A 17,092-nucleotide genomic window follows, 5' to 3' on the forward strand; every position below is an offset into this window, starting at 1 on the left:
AGATGTAGTGGGTTAAGCTCACTAATAGGTTATGCCAAGGGGAAGGCTGATTTGCAGTTCTGCTTCTTGCTCAGAGTTTGGAGCCTATCTCAGGGCAACAGCTGGGTGACTTTTCAAAATTGGGATTCAATGTCCAATGTCTGGTACCGATATGCTAGGCTACACTATCCTGGAATTAAAAACCTAATGGTGCCTTTCCCCTCCCCTCACAAAACAGGGAAGACTTAATAGTTAACTGTTGTACTCCAGGGTAAAATTAGAACTGATTGAGAAGTCAGACCCACAGATCTCTCATCACCTGGCAGTCCTCTAAAATCTGAAGACTATTTTGCCCATTAGACCAACTGGACAAATTTTGCTTTCTTGCATTGCACAGCAACCAAGGCTACAGTTTAAATTCCATTTTTCTAAAAAGCATTTAAGTTTTCAAGACTTAGGGGAACACTGAATTACAGTCAGAGTTTAGCCTACACTGTATTTCTGAGATCCTGAGAGTTTTCCAGAAAAGACAGAAATAAACAAAATAAACCTACTAAATATATTAAACAAATAAACTCTTTGGGGGTGGGAGGGGGAACAACCCCAAAACGAACCAAAACCAAAGACATAGGTACATTACTAGGAATAAGTATTTTCCTAAAACTTCTTAAATAGAAAAAGGATAACAAAGAAGCAGAAATGAAATAAACTGAGGAAGAATTGGTAATACAGAGTCCCTATAACACCTACATCTATTAGCCAGGAGGGAGTAATGAAGGTCATGTCCTTACAGGAACTGCAGTCAGTAGTAACTATAACAGACACAGCGACCCACTGTTAGCAGGCAAACTTTTCCTTTACCAATTTAATTAAAATATTTCACCATACTGACTGGTAAAATTAACAGTAAAGTTCACTAGCTAATTTTAACAAACCTAATACAGAAAAAAGAAAATTTTTATATTTGAGAAGTTAATTTTATAAAAGCACATCAGTTTTACCCCGGCAGATATAAAATAAAGGTCATACCAAACCTAAGGGTTTGACATTATCCCTTTTTATTTAGTTAGTTAGTCTACAAAGTGTTTGTTAGTATTTAGACAGAAAAACAGCACAAAATAATACTGCCTCCAGGTAATTCAATACGGCTTGGGGCAAAGTTCTGGCTGAAATATGTTAATAGTAAATAAACATTTTATTACATTTCTGATATGTAACAAATTAGAAAGAAATACAAAAGGGTATTCACTGCATATTATTTTTATTTCTGAGCAGAAATTAGGATATTTCTGATGCAAAGCATTTTCATAAATCTTGTTTCTAACATTTGAAGATGTCTATCCATTTATGCCCGTTGAATGTAAAACCAGCAGCTTTTGGAGCTGCTGCTGTTTGGAGAAATTATGTGTAATTATGTTGCATATACTTAAATGCATTTAAATATAAGTGCAATTAATGCCAGAGGTATCTGAATTAGCTTTAGAAAATCTGACGTGGCACAGGGCTTTGCAGGAATACTTGTCTGGGGTCCAGAAACACTTCCAGCTGTGGAAGCAGATCTCCACATATTGCTATGTTGAACAGCACTGACATATATAGCATAACAGATTACAGACAGCCCCTCTCTAGCCCAGTATGGACGACCAAGGAACATTACAGAGGCTTTGACAAAATGAGAAACATTATTTCTTGCCTCCTATTCAGCTGTCCTGCTTCTCCTCACCCCTACTTTTATAATTACCTTTTTGACAACACTGACTAAAGCAGCCAGCACGCGTTACTCTTCTAAGAGTTTTGATATGTCACTCTCCCATCACTTGTTTTCTCTGTACGTTGCAGAAATGAAAAAAGACTCTTTTTCAACTATTGGAAGAAGTAATTCAGGAATCTATGACTTACTTTAATGTATATCCATATGGATTATGAGGGTAATTTAACTGCTCTCATCTTATTCTCATTTCTGATCCCCATTTAGAAAAAAAACAGAGAGGGAATTTTAATCTAGTATTTATTGCACTGAGAAGCTTTAAGATCGGGGAAAAAAGATCCGATCATTTTAATTTCCATATATTTATGTAGACTTGTTTATTTTGTATTCTAAACAAAAAGAACAATAAAATCAGGTGTCATATACATGTTTTGAACACTTCCTTGGATTGACATATTGTATCTACCAGCAGTTATCAAATCCTTAAACATTCACATATCAGTTTTTGTAACATTAAACATTTTGAAAGGTTTCAGTTCCTGCATATTTAAATGAAAAGAAACCACACATTCCAAATTTCATCAGCTCCAATCTGACCTTAAATATTATTAAAACATTATCACCTGCAATATGTGCTATTCATATAGCTCAGGGTTTTGTTTTTTTATATATATATATATTTATATATATTCTGCTAACCAATGATAATATAAAAATCCAACATGGCTTGGAGAGACATAAGTGAAAATAAGCAAGAGGAAAATAAGTGAAGATTATGAATTTTGAGAAACAGAAGCAATAAAGGGAGAAGAAGAAATGGCAGATCTAAGGTAAGGTTTGAACCTAAGGATGCCTGTCAGTGTTTAAGAGGCATTTGGACAATGCCCTTAATAACATGCTTTAACTTTTGGTCAGCCCTGAAGTGGTCAGGCAGTTGGACTAAATGTCCATTGTAGGTCCCTTCCAACTGAAATACTCTATTTCACAAATGGATTCAAACACTTCCAGGAAAATATACCTTCCATAGAAGATTTAGTTTTAAGCAGATACCATTCTTTCTACAGTAATCAGGTTGATCCAATTTTTCAATATTTTGCTGCTTTTCAAATGCCAACTTCTTTAATACTTTAGCAAGAAGGGATTAGTGTGTTGAGCCATCGAATGTCTTTCTCTTTGTTTGGTTCCACTTTAGTATCCCATGAAAATAGAAAATGCTTAGCTAGTTAATTTTATTTGATCAAGAAAACAATTACGAAATAAAGTCTGTCCAGGGGGGTGGGTAATCAGGATGCAAGATGAAGTGCCTGGAGCATGGATGAAGTACACAGTTTGGACAACCTGTGGAGTCCTAGAAATTGGCAGCTCTGAGGGGCAGGGGGATTATGGTGGGTGTGTATGTGCATGCAAAACTGCCATACCACCCTGCCAGTGGTTGCATAGATTTGAATGACAACTACTTGGCTGACTGAATGACTGCAGAGCACAGGAACAGAACCAGAGAACTGAGAGAGACGGAGGTGTCCGTGGAATGCAGATGAAAGTAGCACTCTTAGGGCTTGTTTCAGTCACGTAAACACAGATCACAGAATCATAGAATGGTTTGGGTTGGAAGGAACATTTACAGGTCACCTAGTCCAACTCCCCTGCAGTGAACAGGGACATCTTCAACTAAATCAGATTGCTCAGAGCCTTGTCCCACACAACCATGAACGTTTCCAGGGATGTGGCATCAACAACCTCTCTGGGCAACTTGTTCCAGCTATCTTCTAAGGTTCCTTAAGCACACAGATGACACTAAGCTGGGTGGAAGTAGTCAACATGGATTCACCAAGGGAAGATCATGCTTGACCAACCTGATGGCCTTCTGTGATGGTGTGACTAGCTGGGTCGACGAAGGGAGAGCAGTGGATGTTGTCTACCTTGATCTCAGTAAGGCAACAACACTGTCTCCCATAGGATCCTCATGAAGAAGCTAAGGAAGTGTGGGTTGGATGAGCGGACAGTGAGGTGGATTGAGAACTGGCTCAACAACAGAACTCAGAGGGTCATGATCAATGGGGCAAAGCCTGGTTGGAGGCCTGTCACTAGTGGTGCTCCACAGGGGTCCATGCTGGGTCCAGTCCTGTTTAATATATTCATCGATGACCTGGATGATGGGACAGAGTGTAACCTCAGCAAGTTCACTAATGATACCAAGCTGGGAGGAGTGGCTGATACACCAGAAGGCTGTGCTGCCCTCCAATGAGACCTGGACAGGCTGGAGAGCTGGGCCGAGGGGAACCTCCTGAAATTCAACAAAAGCTAGTGCAAGGTCCTGCACCTGGGGAGGAACGACCCCATGCACCAGTACAGGTTGGGGGCTCTGTTGAGAAGGACCTGGGAGTGCTGGTAGACAGCAAGCTGACCCTGAGCCAGCAATGTGCTCTTGTGGCCAAGAAGGCCAATGGTGTCCTGGGGTGCATTAAAAGGAGTGTGGCCAGCAGATTGAGAGAGGTTATCCTCCCCCCCTACTCTGTCCTAGTGAGACCACATCTGGAGTACTGTGTCCAGTTTTGGGGGCCCCCGTTCAGGAAGGATGTGGAACTGCAAGTCCAAGCAAGTCAAGCAAGTCCAGCGGAGAGCTACGAAGATGATCAGGGGACTGGAGCATCTCTCTTATGAGGAAAGGCTGAGAGACTTGAGTTTGTTTAGCCTGGAGAAGAGAAGACTGAGGAGGGATTTCATCAATACCTATAAATATCTAAAGAGTGGGTTGCAGGACAATGGAACCAGACTCTTTTCAGTAGTGCCCAATGACAGGACAAGGGGCAATGGGCACAAGTTGGAACACAGAAGTTCCACCTCAATATGAGAAAAAACATCTTTCCTGTGTGGGTGACAGAGCAGTGGAACAGGCTGCCCAGGGAGGTTGTGGGGTCCCTTCCCTGGAGACATTCAAAACTCGCCTGGACGAGTTCCTGTGCCCCCGATCTAGGTGTGCCTGCTCAAGCAGGGAGGTTCGACAAGATGATCTCCAGTGGTCCCTTCCAACCTCTACCATTCTGTGATTCTGTGAAATGTCGATCTGCTGGAGGGCAGGAAGGCCCTACAGAGGGACCTGGACAGGCTGGATTGTTGGGCTGGAGCCAATGGTATGAGATCCAACAAGGCCAAGTGGCGGGTCCTGCACTTCAGTCACAACAACCCCATGCAACGCTACAGGCTTGGGGAGGAGTGGCTGGAGAGCTGCCCGGCAGAGAAGGACCTGGGGGTGTTGGTTGACAGCCAGCTGAACATGAGCCAGCAGTGTGCCTGGGTGGCCAAGAAGGCCAACGGCATCCTGGCTTCTGTCAGGAATAGTGTGGCCAGCAGGAGCAGGGAGGTGATCGTGCCCCTGTACTCGGCACTGGTGAGGCCGCACCTTGAGTACTGTGTTCAGTTTTGGGCCCCTCACGACAAGAAGGACATCGAGGTGCTGGAGCATGTCCAAAGAAGGGCAACGAAGTTGGTGAAGGGTCTGGAGAACAAGTCTTATGAGGAGCACCTGAGGGAGCTGGGATTGTTTAGTGTGGAGGAGGCTGAGGGGAGACCTTATCGCTCTCTACAACTACCTGAAAGGAGGTTGTAGCGAGGTGGGGGTCAGACTCTTCTCCTTGGAAAGAAGCAATAGGGCAAGAGGAAATGGCCTCAAGCTGCACCAGGGGAAGTTTAGGTTGGATATTAGGAAAAACGTCTTCACCGGAAGGGTTGTCAAACATTGGAACAGGCTGCCCAGGGAGGTGGTGGAGTCTCCATCCCTGGAGGTATTTAAAAGAAGGGTAGACGTGGTGCTTGAGGATATGGTTTAGTGGTGGAGTTGGCAGTGACAGGTTAGCAGTTGGCCTTGATGATCTCAAGGGTCTTTTCCAACTTTTATGATTCTATGTGGCAGACGCAACATAGAAACTGGGAGACACTTATGGTCTTCTGGACTGGCAGTTAGAGATGAGGAAAGATACCCTAGGCATCTCAAATGCACTTGTTAGAAGTCTAGGTATTGCCAACTTCACAAAAGTTGCAGTTTTTCTTACGGAATCATAGTGAGATCGCAGTACAGAGGCAAGTAGCTCACGGCTATATAACCCTAAGACTTTGTATCAGTGTGCTGCCAGTTTAGGGATCATTTCCTAATGAATGCAGATCCACTACTATGCGGTATATAAAGGCTTATAAATATTCACAGACCGTCTCTGAGCTTGTTATGAACACCCCAAGGTAAAATATGTCAGTGCTGAGGTAAAATGAAAGGCTGCAATATAGATAGAAACAAGAATTCAAAACAAACAGGATCAGTAAAATCTAGTTATTAGAGTAAATTTTCTCTCCCACCTGCACAATGTCTCTTTCTGCAAACTTTCCTCTTGAAGAAATCCTCACTACATCACCATCCAGTTCTTCCATTGCTTAAAAAAAAACCAAAAAAGAAACACAATGAATCATCTATGAGTTCAGCTACACAGCAAAAATAATCTTACAGAGAAAAACTTTAGTCAATTTACACTTTAGGGCAACAAAACCAACAACTGCTACTTTGGTAACTCTCAGAGATAATTTGTTCTAGAAAACACACAATGTTTTGTAGTTATTTTGCACTCTTTCGTGCTGACAATACACACTTTTTGCTTTTATTGTCATCTTCAGAAAAAAACAGACCATGAGGCCCTTATCCTTCTAGCTCTCAAACTAGCAAGTTTATCTGTTTTGGTAAGGCTATATTTATACTTTCATAGATGGAGAAGAATTCATCTTCAGCAATTATTCTTAAAGAAGATATCATAGGATACAGCACAAAGAGGCAATAACTCACATTCATACTGGAAAAGTAATGATTGTTAATGCATAGGAATGAGGAGTTCTTTAAAAAATTTATTAAATTGATTGGGTAACTCTTCTTGTATCTTTCTGAGCAGGATCCAGGAAAACTCTAAAATTGTCCAGACACCCAGAAGCCATTATAGGTAGAAAAGCATACCTGCTCCCTGGTCAGTGTTGAAATGGATGGATTTGGGATCACAAATTATTGCTCAGCCATTGGATCTGTAATCCTACAATCCTCCTTTCAGCATACGCTATGAAAATCAAAGCCCTGAATCACTGAGCTTCTCAGGGGTTTACAAACAGGCTGAGCTTAGTGAAAGCAGCATTTCAAAACCTAGTTCTTCCAATGGAAGAACTAGAAAGCTTAAATTACACAATCATGAGCCAACTTCAAACCAAACAAAAGAGAATGTTTGTTCAAAGAAAAAAATTGTAGGTCTGTAGAGTACGTTGCCACAGGATGCCATTGATGCATAAGATGTACATTTGTTCAAAACAGGAGACTGAACAAGTATTTGAAGGAGAGATCTACCAAAAATTTCGAAAATAGACATAAAGCACATCCTGCTCAGGGAAGTATCATATTTGCTTATTCTGTTCTTAACGTTCTCTAGATAACCACCCATGGCCACATCAGATAGAGAATACTGAGCGAAACAGACCCCTGATCTGGCCTGTTATTTTCATCCTCACATCCTTAAGCTCTGCCAAATGTACGTGCCATCTATCTGAGCTCTGGACTTTTAAAGAGCCCCTCTGGTAGCCCCCAGGGGATGGAAGATCTAGGAGGCTGTAATATCTGGAGAGGACTAGCTTAGTCTCTCTACAGCAGAACTGAGGCTCGACTGGCATTTGAATTGTAAGACAGCGTGCCTGGAACATACACCCTCCCACACAGACACTTATTCAGTGTCCACAGGAGACATGGAGACAGATGTTTCTTCCAGAATGAATTTCTGCAGATGGAAAAGTAATTTCTATGTCCTCTTGGGCACTGAGGGACTACAGATTTGGCACATATCTAACAGGTGAATTTCACTGAGGCAGTGTACTCAAGGACCGTGGGTCCAAAGATGGAAACTGTATCCTGCAGTACAAACAGAATCCTGCCTTAAGAAAAGCAATAGGGATGACACCCTGAGAACTCTGCAAAGACAACATCCAGAAGTAAAAAGAAGACAGAATCCACATGCCCTGACGGTGTTAAGGGGAGCCTGGGCAAACACAAGGACTGGACAAACAGGGAGAAAGGGAAAAGGCAAAGGAGGGACAAGAGAAAAGTAAGAAAGATATGACTAAAGTTGGAATTCTCAGGAGTAAAAGTGAAGTCTGCAAATTTCCCTCATGCATTTATGAAGATAAACTGTCTTTTCTCATTGCTTGTAGCACACAATCATTTTAAGTGTAAGCATCTAGCTGGACAATCTCTTCAAGGAATAAGATACTTAAAATTATCACTAATATACCACTTGCCAAAAAGCATAAGAAAGTCAACCCCCAATAATTTTTCTGTGTTATTTTTTCCTCTTGTTTTCATACTCCTAGACTATTTGTACAAGAATTTACATGTACAGTCATTAGTGACTATTTATATGATACATCTGTGGCAGTACTAGGTATATTTTATGTACAAAAGAAGGCATACTGGCTAACTAGAAGTACTAGAATTAAAAAGAAAGTATGTAGGTCTTTGAGGAATAGATATACAGGGAATGTCCTCACTTCACAGTGCAATGATATACACGATGGCACTTAATAATTTAGTCCAAATAACAGAAGCAGGTTAGTTATTACAATAGAGGATGGTATTCCAGAACATCACATGAAAAGAATATGTAAATAATCCCGGTAATTTCTCTCCTGCTGTCATATTCTCTCAATGCTGCTATACAGTTAGGCTCACTCCCGTTACCCAGTGAAATCCAGTTTAATCCAATGTATTTATTTTTCTCAGTATTTTATTACTGCAGTAAGAACAGATGATCAATACTTCCAGTTAACTGACATGTCACAAAGCAACTAAGTATCTGTGTTGAAGAAATTCAACGTTACTTGAGTGTACTTACTTTACTGTGGGTTTTTTTTTCCCCCCTCATCTTCTGGAGCTCTGTAAATGCTGAATCCCCATATGGTTCTGTGACTTAAACACAGAGCCTGAGGGGCTACGCAGCTCTACTTGGTAGCTTATAATCATACTGAGTTATCAATCAGTCCAGCTGGAAATGCCAACAGTGCTTACTGCTTGTTCCATATTATGCTCTTTTAAAGAACGATATTTGTTTGAAAAGCCACATATTACTAAAATGTAAACAAATATAAAAAATTCTAGGAAACCCACTAGAACACTTACCATCAAACTCCGCTGGTCCTACCCCCACTATAATTATTGACATTGGAAGCTTTGAAGCCTTCAAAAGAAGAAGAAAAAGAGGTTTGACATATTACATAACCTCTGCCAATAATATATGAGATCTAAGGACAATCTGAACAAAAAACATGCAAAGATATGTTTTAAAGAAAATTTTTTTCCACCTCAAAAGTTGAGTGGTGTAAACTGTCCGCTTAAGTGGTACAAAAAACATTGGATGAAGATAGAAAGGCAGATGATTCTTTTAATTTATTTTTTCCTTATGAAGTCTTTGAATCATATAGGACCATAATTCAACACAACAAACTATGGTAGGACATAATCCTAATATAACAATTAATATGACGAATTTATCTTAGAAACTTTTGTATACTGAAAATAATTGCAAATATGTACCTAATGACAGTTTGAGATTTATTTAAATGTACTTTGCTGTTTCTTGATATTACATAGCTGCTTGGAACTATGTGACACTATTTTTTTACATAGATCTTATTCCAATTTTTCTCAAGAAAATAAAACACCTATTTGAGCAATATGTATCTTGTATTTCTTCCATGAATCAAATTTTGTTCAAGTCAGTCATCCATGCCACACAGTAAACAAGATATTGAACTGGCTGTGGCAAGATTTTTAATTTTACTTAATCTTTTTCAGTCAGTGAAACAAGGCAAAGATGATGTATGGCTTACCCTGAATAAACTCCCTGTAAAACCTTTAAAATTATGAAGATAGTATCATAAATATTGGATTCTCCTGCGCCGATGGCAGCACCAGATATCTGCTAGTTTACAGAAATAATCTGAAACTGCCTCTGCGGAGGTGGGTAACAACTAAAAAACAAACATCTACCAAATGTCAGGGCTGACAGCTGTTCTCTGTATTGAGATATTCTGATGAACTGCGAAATGTCTACAGTCATTTTAAACAGGAGTATACACTGGCCAAAAATCATAGATGTACACTCTCTGCTAAATTAAACTCTGCTTCACTGAAGTCTTAAGTCAACTGGTTTTAGAACATACTGTTAGATTTTTTCTTTTGGAATATTAGAGATCTGTGATTCTGTGATTAAGGATCGCAAATACAGTGTAACTGTAACTGAATTACAGTGCACAGCATAAGTCAATAACAGTGAGAACAGAATATTTTTTCGAGATATGAATGCATTTCATAGAACAGAACATCATCTGTTTTCAGGTGTTTTCTAGAATCGTATTGCTTGATTGTAAAGAAAACATCCTTTAAAGAGAGTCCTACCCACACAGACACAGTACCATGTGACACAATGTATATGAAACAGTAAGTGGCAAGGACAGCATAAAGACAAAGAGTTAAACTTTTGCATATAAACTTAGGTGTTGGTATTTCCTGAATGACAGCATAACCTTTAAACAGTTTGGTAAAACAGAACGTGTCTGACATATACGCTGTAATGAGAAAGATGCCTAAAAGCACAATTAGTGTTAAAAATGAAATATACTCTTCCTGAGTTTGATACATACCAAGTTGCATTGAACATCACTGCCCTTTTAATTATTTTGGGTATTACTAAGACTAAAAAAACTGCTATTGAATACCATTTAACCAGTTCTGTCATGGTATACTGTGCTCACACTGCAAGAAGTATGCAAAAAAATGAAGGCATCTTCATAAAAAGAAAAGACAGCAAGTATTTCCAAACTTCCACTCATTCCAACCTAACAATACATCTGCTGTATTTCCAGACAGTTGCAGACTAATGGCTATTACTCCTGGAAATGAACTATTACTGGAAACAAGGCTTTTCTGTATGTCTTAGTGGTAAATTACTTATCTTACAAGATATCAGCCAACTGGACTTTGTGGTCTCTTAAGGACTTCAAATTGAGGGGTGAGTTAAATCAAGAGCTGCTCTTTTTTCTCACCTAAAAGAAACTCATCTAAAAAAAACTATGTACCGAACCTCTAGGCTAGACTAGAGGCTGAACTTCAAAGCAAAAGGCTTGTTTATCTCCTTTAAAAGTGAGAATCAGTTTATTCTATTTTAATATTGGAAGCTAGGAGAGGAGAGGAAGTAAACTGGTACCTTCCAATACAGTTACAGCTTTGGATGTAAAAATTTACCAGGTGGGCTGTCATAGTCCTTATTAACACACAGACTCTGTCTACATGCTGCTGGCTAGAACCTGAGTGCATCTTGCTGTCTAGTGAAAGACAGAACAGTTCAGTGATGTTTTCATGTGCACCCTACCAGCTGGAACAGTATTCAGTCTCTACAGGAGGCAGTGAAAATGGGCCTTCAAAAATATGCCACGTAATTCTACAGTACTCATTCTGACATGATGCTTAATATTTTAATGTAGGCTTTTCACCCACCACTTCACTATTAACTAGTTCTACTGTGGTATATTCGAAACTATCGGTCTAGATCTTTTCAAACCCTGCCTGGAAGTTGTTTCTGTGTGTACTTTCATCTGACATTTCCCAGGGGCAAAAGCAAAATGGAACCTGCTAATAATACACATACTACTTATAGGTATAGCAGTTTTGAAGAAAAAAATATTGAAAATAATGCAGAAACAGAAACAATTAAGATTTTTCAAAATTACAGGGGACTATTTAGAAGGAAATCAGGTGACTGGTATGCTTGCCATTTTGGATCATAAAGTTTGGGGCAGTTTTTAAAAAGCAGGGGGATCAGAACTGCCTACATTAACTAGAAAGATAAAGAACAGTTCACTATGAAAAACTGCATGGTGGGATGTGCATGAGGAAGGAGGCGGCAAGAAACAGATGAGGAAAATCACCTGAACACACAGTGTTAGAGAGAAGAATATAACTTCCCACAGAACACTACCTAATTAATCTGAGACTCAACTTTTGCTAACTTTTTGTCTTTATGCATAATAAACTTTTGCTGTTTGGAAAAATTTATTCCACAGAATAAATTTAGTGCCTGAAATATTAACTTATTTAGTTTATTGCCTAGAATATTAATTCCTAGAAACATAATTCTTTTAAATTTAAACAGTTTCAGCAAAACTTACATTCACTATAGATTCTTTTGTCTGAGCCATATCAGAAATAACTCCATCTGTAATAATGAGAAGAACAAAATACTGGGAGCCATCTTTTACTGAAGCAGCATATCTAAGGGAAGAAAAAATATTATAATAGTAAAAAAACCCTTTATACAAAGGAACTAATATGAAAAGAAGCTGTATTTTTAAAATTTTACTACTAAGAACTAATAAAAAGCAAGAAACATGATGCAGTAGATTTCAAAAGTAAAGACATTCATAATTAAGATGGACATTCTACTTTTAAATGAGAACATTAGAAAAACATAACTAATACAATATTGATATTGATCATCTGCATGTGTTGAATCAGTGAGAAATGGGAGCTGTATAACTACCAAGCATGGACAGAATTTCCTTTATAGAATTATGAGTTGTTGAAAGTTTTTTAATAGTTATTACCTCTGGGGAACATAGTTTGGTATGAAGGGCATACATTAATATTGAATGGTTGGTTTTATAGCATAAATAAAATTTATTAGGAATCAGCACATTGCATAAATATGTCTTTTTTTTCCTTTGTCTTACAAAACCAGGTTACTTACTGTTGATCATACTTGCAGATTTATAGTCTATAGTGCACATTTGTAAAACAGCTGAACATGCATCCTGCAACCCTAGCTTAGACATTGACCTCTTTGCACCACCCACAGATGTCCTTTCAAGACTCCAGCTTCTCTTTGTGCTGTACATGAATACAATACAGAACACATCCAGTGCCATTCCAGCCCCACCTCATCCAAAGGTCCCAGGAAGCAACTGCTCTTTGAAATGTGCAGCTTTTGAAGATTTGGAAAGTCCTGAGAGACAGTGAGTCCATAGCAGCCCCACTGAACCCTATGGCCTGCATACCAGAAACTGAGACTTCAGTTCATTTATCTTCAACTCCCAAGGGTCAAAGTGTCCTAAATAGTTAGTGAAGAACTTGTTTTGTGTGGAGCAGCCAGTATAGTTCCTACTTTTATGAAGGCTTTTGGTGCTGTGAAGGAGTCAAACAGTAAAACCTTGTAGTAAAAGTAGCAATGAGTAATACGGAGAGCAGTAATAAATGAATCAGTCTCTATATGAATACTGTAGAATATATGCCCAAGTACAGAATATGACTGTCAAAGAACTCACAACCTTATTGGTCACTGAACATGAAAGACCTTGGTCACTGAACAGGATATGTTCTAATGACGCTCACGATGACTGCATCTGCTTAGAAATTTCTAACTACGATGTTACACAGTGCATTTGCAAGTAAGTACTGCCAATAAATAAGATGCTGTAACCACGACATTTACAAGACTTTGGAGGAATGTGTGTGAAATGACATCTACAACTCACAGAAAGCCATCACATTCCTCCCTCTCCCTCCCCAAGGTACGGATGGGCAGACCACACAGAGGGACTATAGTTAAACATCTAGATTAGCAAGATCTACTGTGGAAATACATTTTTACTACTTCTTTTATCTCATTTTTCCACAATGCTTATGATCTTGTCAATGAAAACTGGAATGACAAGGCATGATGAGAGAGTGAAATAAAAATTCATTATCCTTTCTGAGCACTTAATACTGTCTACATACCTACACTGAAGAAATGGAACAGAAAATTGATTATTTCAAATTTTCCACAGAATAAAACATTCTGAAGTCTTTTTCAAGAAAGGTCTCATATGAGGAGGGGAGATGACAGAAGACACTAGGTTGGATCTGGTGCAGTTTAGATAACTCCCTGGCTGGGGGAAGGATAATAAACTTCTTATCAGCTTAAACAGCTTCTGAAAAGTTCTGAGATCACAACAGGATTGTAATATCTGATATTGTTTCCAGAGATTTCATCAAAGGCATATTTTTAAGTAGGAGGGATGTGTGAAGAAGAAATTTCTTTGAGACTGAAGGTAAGTTCAAAGAGTAACTGCACACTAGAACATAATTTCTAGTACCATGTCTGTGAGAGTCAACAGAAGAGCCAAGAAACTGAACCTTGAAGGAAAATTATGTTACTGAGAACTGGACTGTACATGGATTGTATTAAGGATGATCATTCAGTAGAAACCCTCATGAAGATACTTAGCTTTTCTACTAAAATATAGTGTGATTTGCTACCAGAAGTAGCTACCAAAGTTTGCAACAACTTGATATTTAGACAAAAGTTCAGTGGAGGAACTGCAAATGCTGGTGACAGGCTTCTGTAATTCTTCAAAAGTTGACAAATATTCCTGAGAAACAAGTGGTGAGAAAAGGAACTCAGTTTATGCCAATGCTTTGATTGTACTAGATCAAGAATTTCAATTTTTGCAATGAACAGGAGGCTTAATTGCCAAATTGTGAACCACCCAGATCAGCTGATATGACCAGTTCTAAAGAAGAATAAAAAGCCAGAAAAGTCAATGGGCTGGATTTCCAGTTAGCATGGCTAATGCAGACACTGAATGCCATATATATGGAAATCAGCTGTCATAAGGATTGGCATATTTCCTCACAGTCTGAAAACTGCTGCTGGAGAGATCCTGTCAAAGTAAAGATTAAAAGGAGACAGCTAGTTGCTAGAGACAAGCAATGGAATACAGATGTACATAATTTGAATGGTATGATTTGAAGACAGAACAACTAATCCGAATGATAAATAACTGAAATCAGTTATCTAGTCATTCTGGGGCACGCAGACAATTCTTTGCACCATAGAATTTGCAAATTGTTTTTCATTGGGTTGTAGAGCTAACAACAGCAAGAACAGATTATAAATAAATATTTCTTACTATAACAATTAACTATTTTGCAAGCTCATAAATAAAACATTAACAGTACAATGACTTACACATCCCTACTGCTTTATTTTATAAACATTAGTTCTTCCTCTGTATCTATAAATAAAATAAAAACTTTCAGGTAGTTACTCAGCTAAATTATCTGAGCCATATTGCTTTTCCTATACCAACACATATTCACAGAGTCATATTCAGAGAATCACAGAATCTTAGGTTGGAAGGGACCTCAGGGATCACCTAGTCCAACCTTTCTGGGAAGAGCACAGTCTAGACAAGATGGCCCAGCACCCTGTCCAGACGACTCTTAAAGGTGTCCAACGTGGCTGAGTCAACCACTTCCCTGGGGAGATTATTCCAATGGGTGACTGTCCTCACTGGGAAAAATTTCCCTCTGATGTCCAATTGGAATCTCCCCAAGAGCAACTTGTGCCCACTCCCCCTTGTCCTCTCCATGGGACTCTGTGTAAAAAGGGAGTCTCCATCTCCTTTGTAGCTACCCCTTAAGTACTGGTACATGGTGATGAGATCCCCTCTGAGCCTCCTTTTCTCAAGGCTGAACAAACCCAGTTCTCCCAGCCTATCCTCATATGGCAGCTTCCCAGTCCTTTGATCATCTTGGTGGCCCTTCTCTGGACCCCTTCCAGCCTGTCCACATCCTTTTTGTATAGTGGGGACCAGAACTGCACACAGTACTCCAGGTGTGGCCTGACAAGCGCTGAGTAGAGTGGGATGATGACTTCTTTCTCTCTGCTGGCGATGCCCTTTTTGATGCAACCCAGCATCCTGTTGGCCTTTTGGCCGCAGCAGCACACTGTTTGCTCATGTTGAGCTTTCTGTCCACCAGGACCCCCAGGTCCCTTTCCACAGAGCTGCTCTCCAGCCAGGTGGATCCCAGTCTGTGCTGCACTCCTGGATTACCTTTTCCCAGGTGCATGACCTTACATTTGTCCTTGTTGAACTTCATAAGGTTCTTGCTGGCCCACTCTTCCAGCCGATCCAGATCTTCCTGCAGAGCAGCTCTCCCTTCTGGAGTGTCTACTTCCCCACTCAACTTGGTGTCATCAGCAAACTTCATCAGGCTACATTTGATGCCGGTATCCAGGTCACTTATAAAGATATTGAATAACATTGGGCCCAATATCGATCCCTGGGGGACTCCACTAGTGACAGGTTGCCAGTTTGAGAAAGAGCTATTTACCACCACCCTTTGGGTGCGGCCTGTCAGCCAGTTCCCCACCCACTGCACAGACCACTTGTCTAGGTCATAACGCATCGATTTCTCCAGGAGGAGACTGTGAGGGACCATATCAAAGGCCTTGGAGAAGTCCAGGTAAACAATGTCCACTGCCCGCCCCATGTCAACCAGGCAAGTCACTTTGTCATAGAAGGCCACCAGGTTTGTCAAGCACGATCTGCCTTTAGTGAAGCCATATTGGCTTTTCCCAATCACGTGCTTCATTTGACTTGTGATGGCCCCCAGGAGGGTTCATTCCATAACTTTCCCAGGGATTGAAGTAAGGCTGACGGGCCTATAGTTACCCGGATCGTCCCTCGAGCCCTTCTTGTAGATATTGTAAGTCAAGATCTTGTCTGCCAAAATAAGGCAATGTTACCCTTCTTAAGAAACTTCTACAAACACAAGAAGGGTTTTACTTTGAGAAGTGTAGGTGTTGCATAAGCAATGGTGGCTGCTGTACTATTGCCTTAGTGGTACCACTACCAGCTGGGAGTTGTTGCCACAGAGAGCCCTGGAAAATTTTGTTGATGTTTTGGACATTTTGAGATTAGAGGAATTACATATGCTTTAAAAATTTGCATTTCATAATTTTTTGATAGATTTATATTTTTTCTGTGAACCAAAAATTCTGTGCTCCAAAGGAGAAAAAAGGAACATGGCAGAGTGATGTCACAAAAATTTTCATTCATTATGATTTCTCCAAAGATTTTGACACGGGTGGATCAACTGGATCACTTGTATTTATTTTGAATCAGCAATGAAATTCTGCATACTAGCACATGGTCTTCAAACATACTCAAAGGTACAAGTTAATCATGTTAGACTGAATAAACAAAACAACTGTAAATATAGTTTTCAATGTTTAGCATCATGTAACTGTTAGCCTTTTATATGTGATAGTTTTTCTGACAGTAAGAAGTTTCTGCAAAGTACCTGTTGTAATGCTTACCTGGCTACATGATTAATTACAGGGGCAAAGTTTGTTGGTCCATAAAGCTGTACAGATTTTAGACTCCTGTAATATGCCTCCATTACACCATCAATTCCATGGCAGTATGGGTTTTGAGGGTTTCCATTCTAATGAAAGTAAGAGATGGTCAATCACTAGAAGTAATTATGAAGAAAAAATGATGTAGGCTAGTGAA

The 17,092-nt window shown here is 39.6% G+C and overlaps 1 protein-coding gene across 4 annotated transcripts in view; it reads right to left on the reverse strand.

Annotated features, from left to right (window-relative positions):
• Positions 1–17,092, reverse strand: part of CPNE8 (copine 8) — a 115,069-nt gene that overhangs the window by 2,704 nt on the left and 95,273 nt on the right. For 3 of the 4 annotated variants that reach the window (XM_075081324.1, XM_075081321.1, XM_075081323.1), the window contains 4 exons: positions 16,897–17,024; positions 11,921–12,023; positions 8,874–8,931; positions 6,035–6,108 (listed from right to left, as the gene is read on the reverse strand). In XM_075081324.1, coding sequence (XP_074937425.1) covers positions 6,035–6,108; positions 8,874–8,931; positions 11,921–12,023; positions 16,897–17,024 — 363 coding nt within the window. Of the gene's footprint in view, positions 1–729; positions 792–6,034; positions 6,109–8,873; positions 8,932–11,920; positions 12,024–16,896; positions 17,025–17,092 lie in introns of all 4 variants that reach the window. The other variant, XM_075081322.1, reaches the window with a different exon arrangement.

This window comes from Phalacrocorax aristotelis, chromosome 1 (assembly GCF_949628215.1).
Source record: "Phalacrocorax aristotelis chromosome 1, bGulAri2.1, whole genome shotgun sequence".
NCBI lineage: Eukaryota > Metazoa > Chordata > Aves > Suliformes > Phalacrocoracidae > Phalacrocorax > Phalacrocorax aristotelis.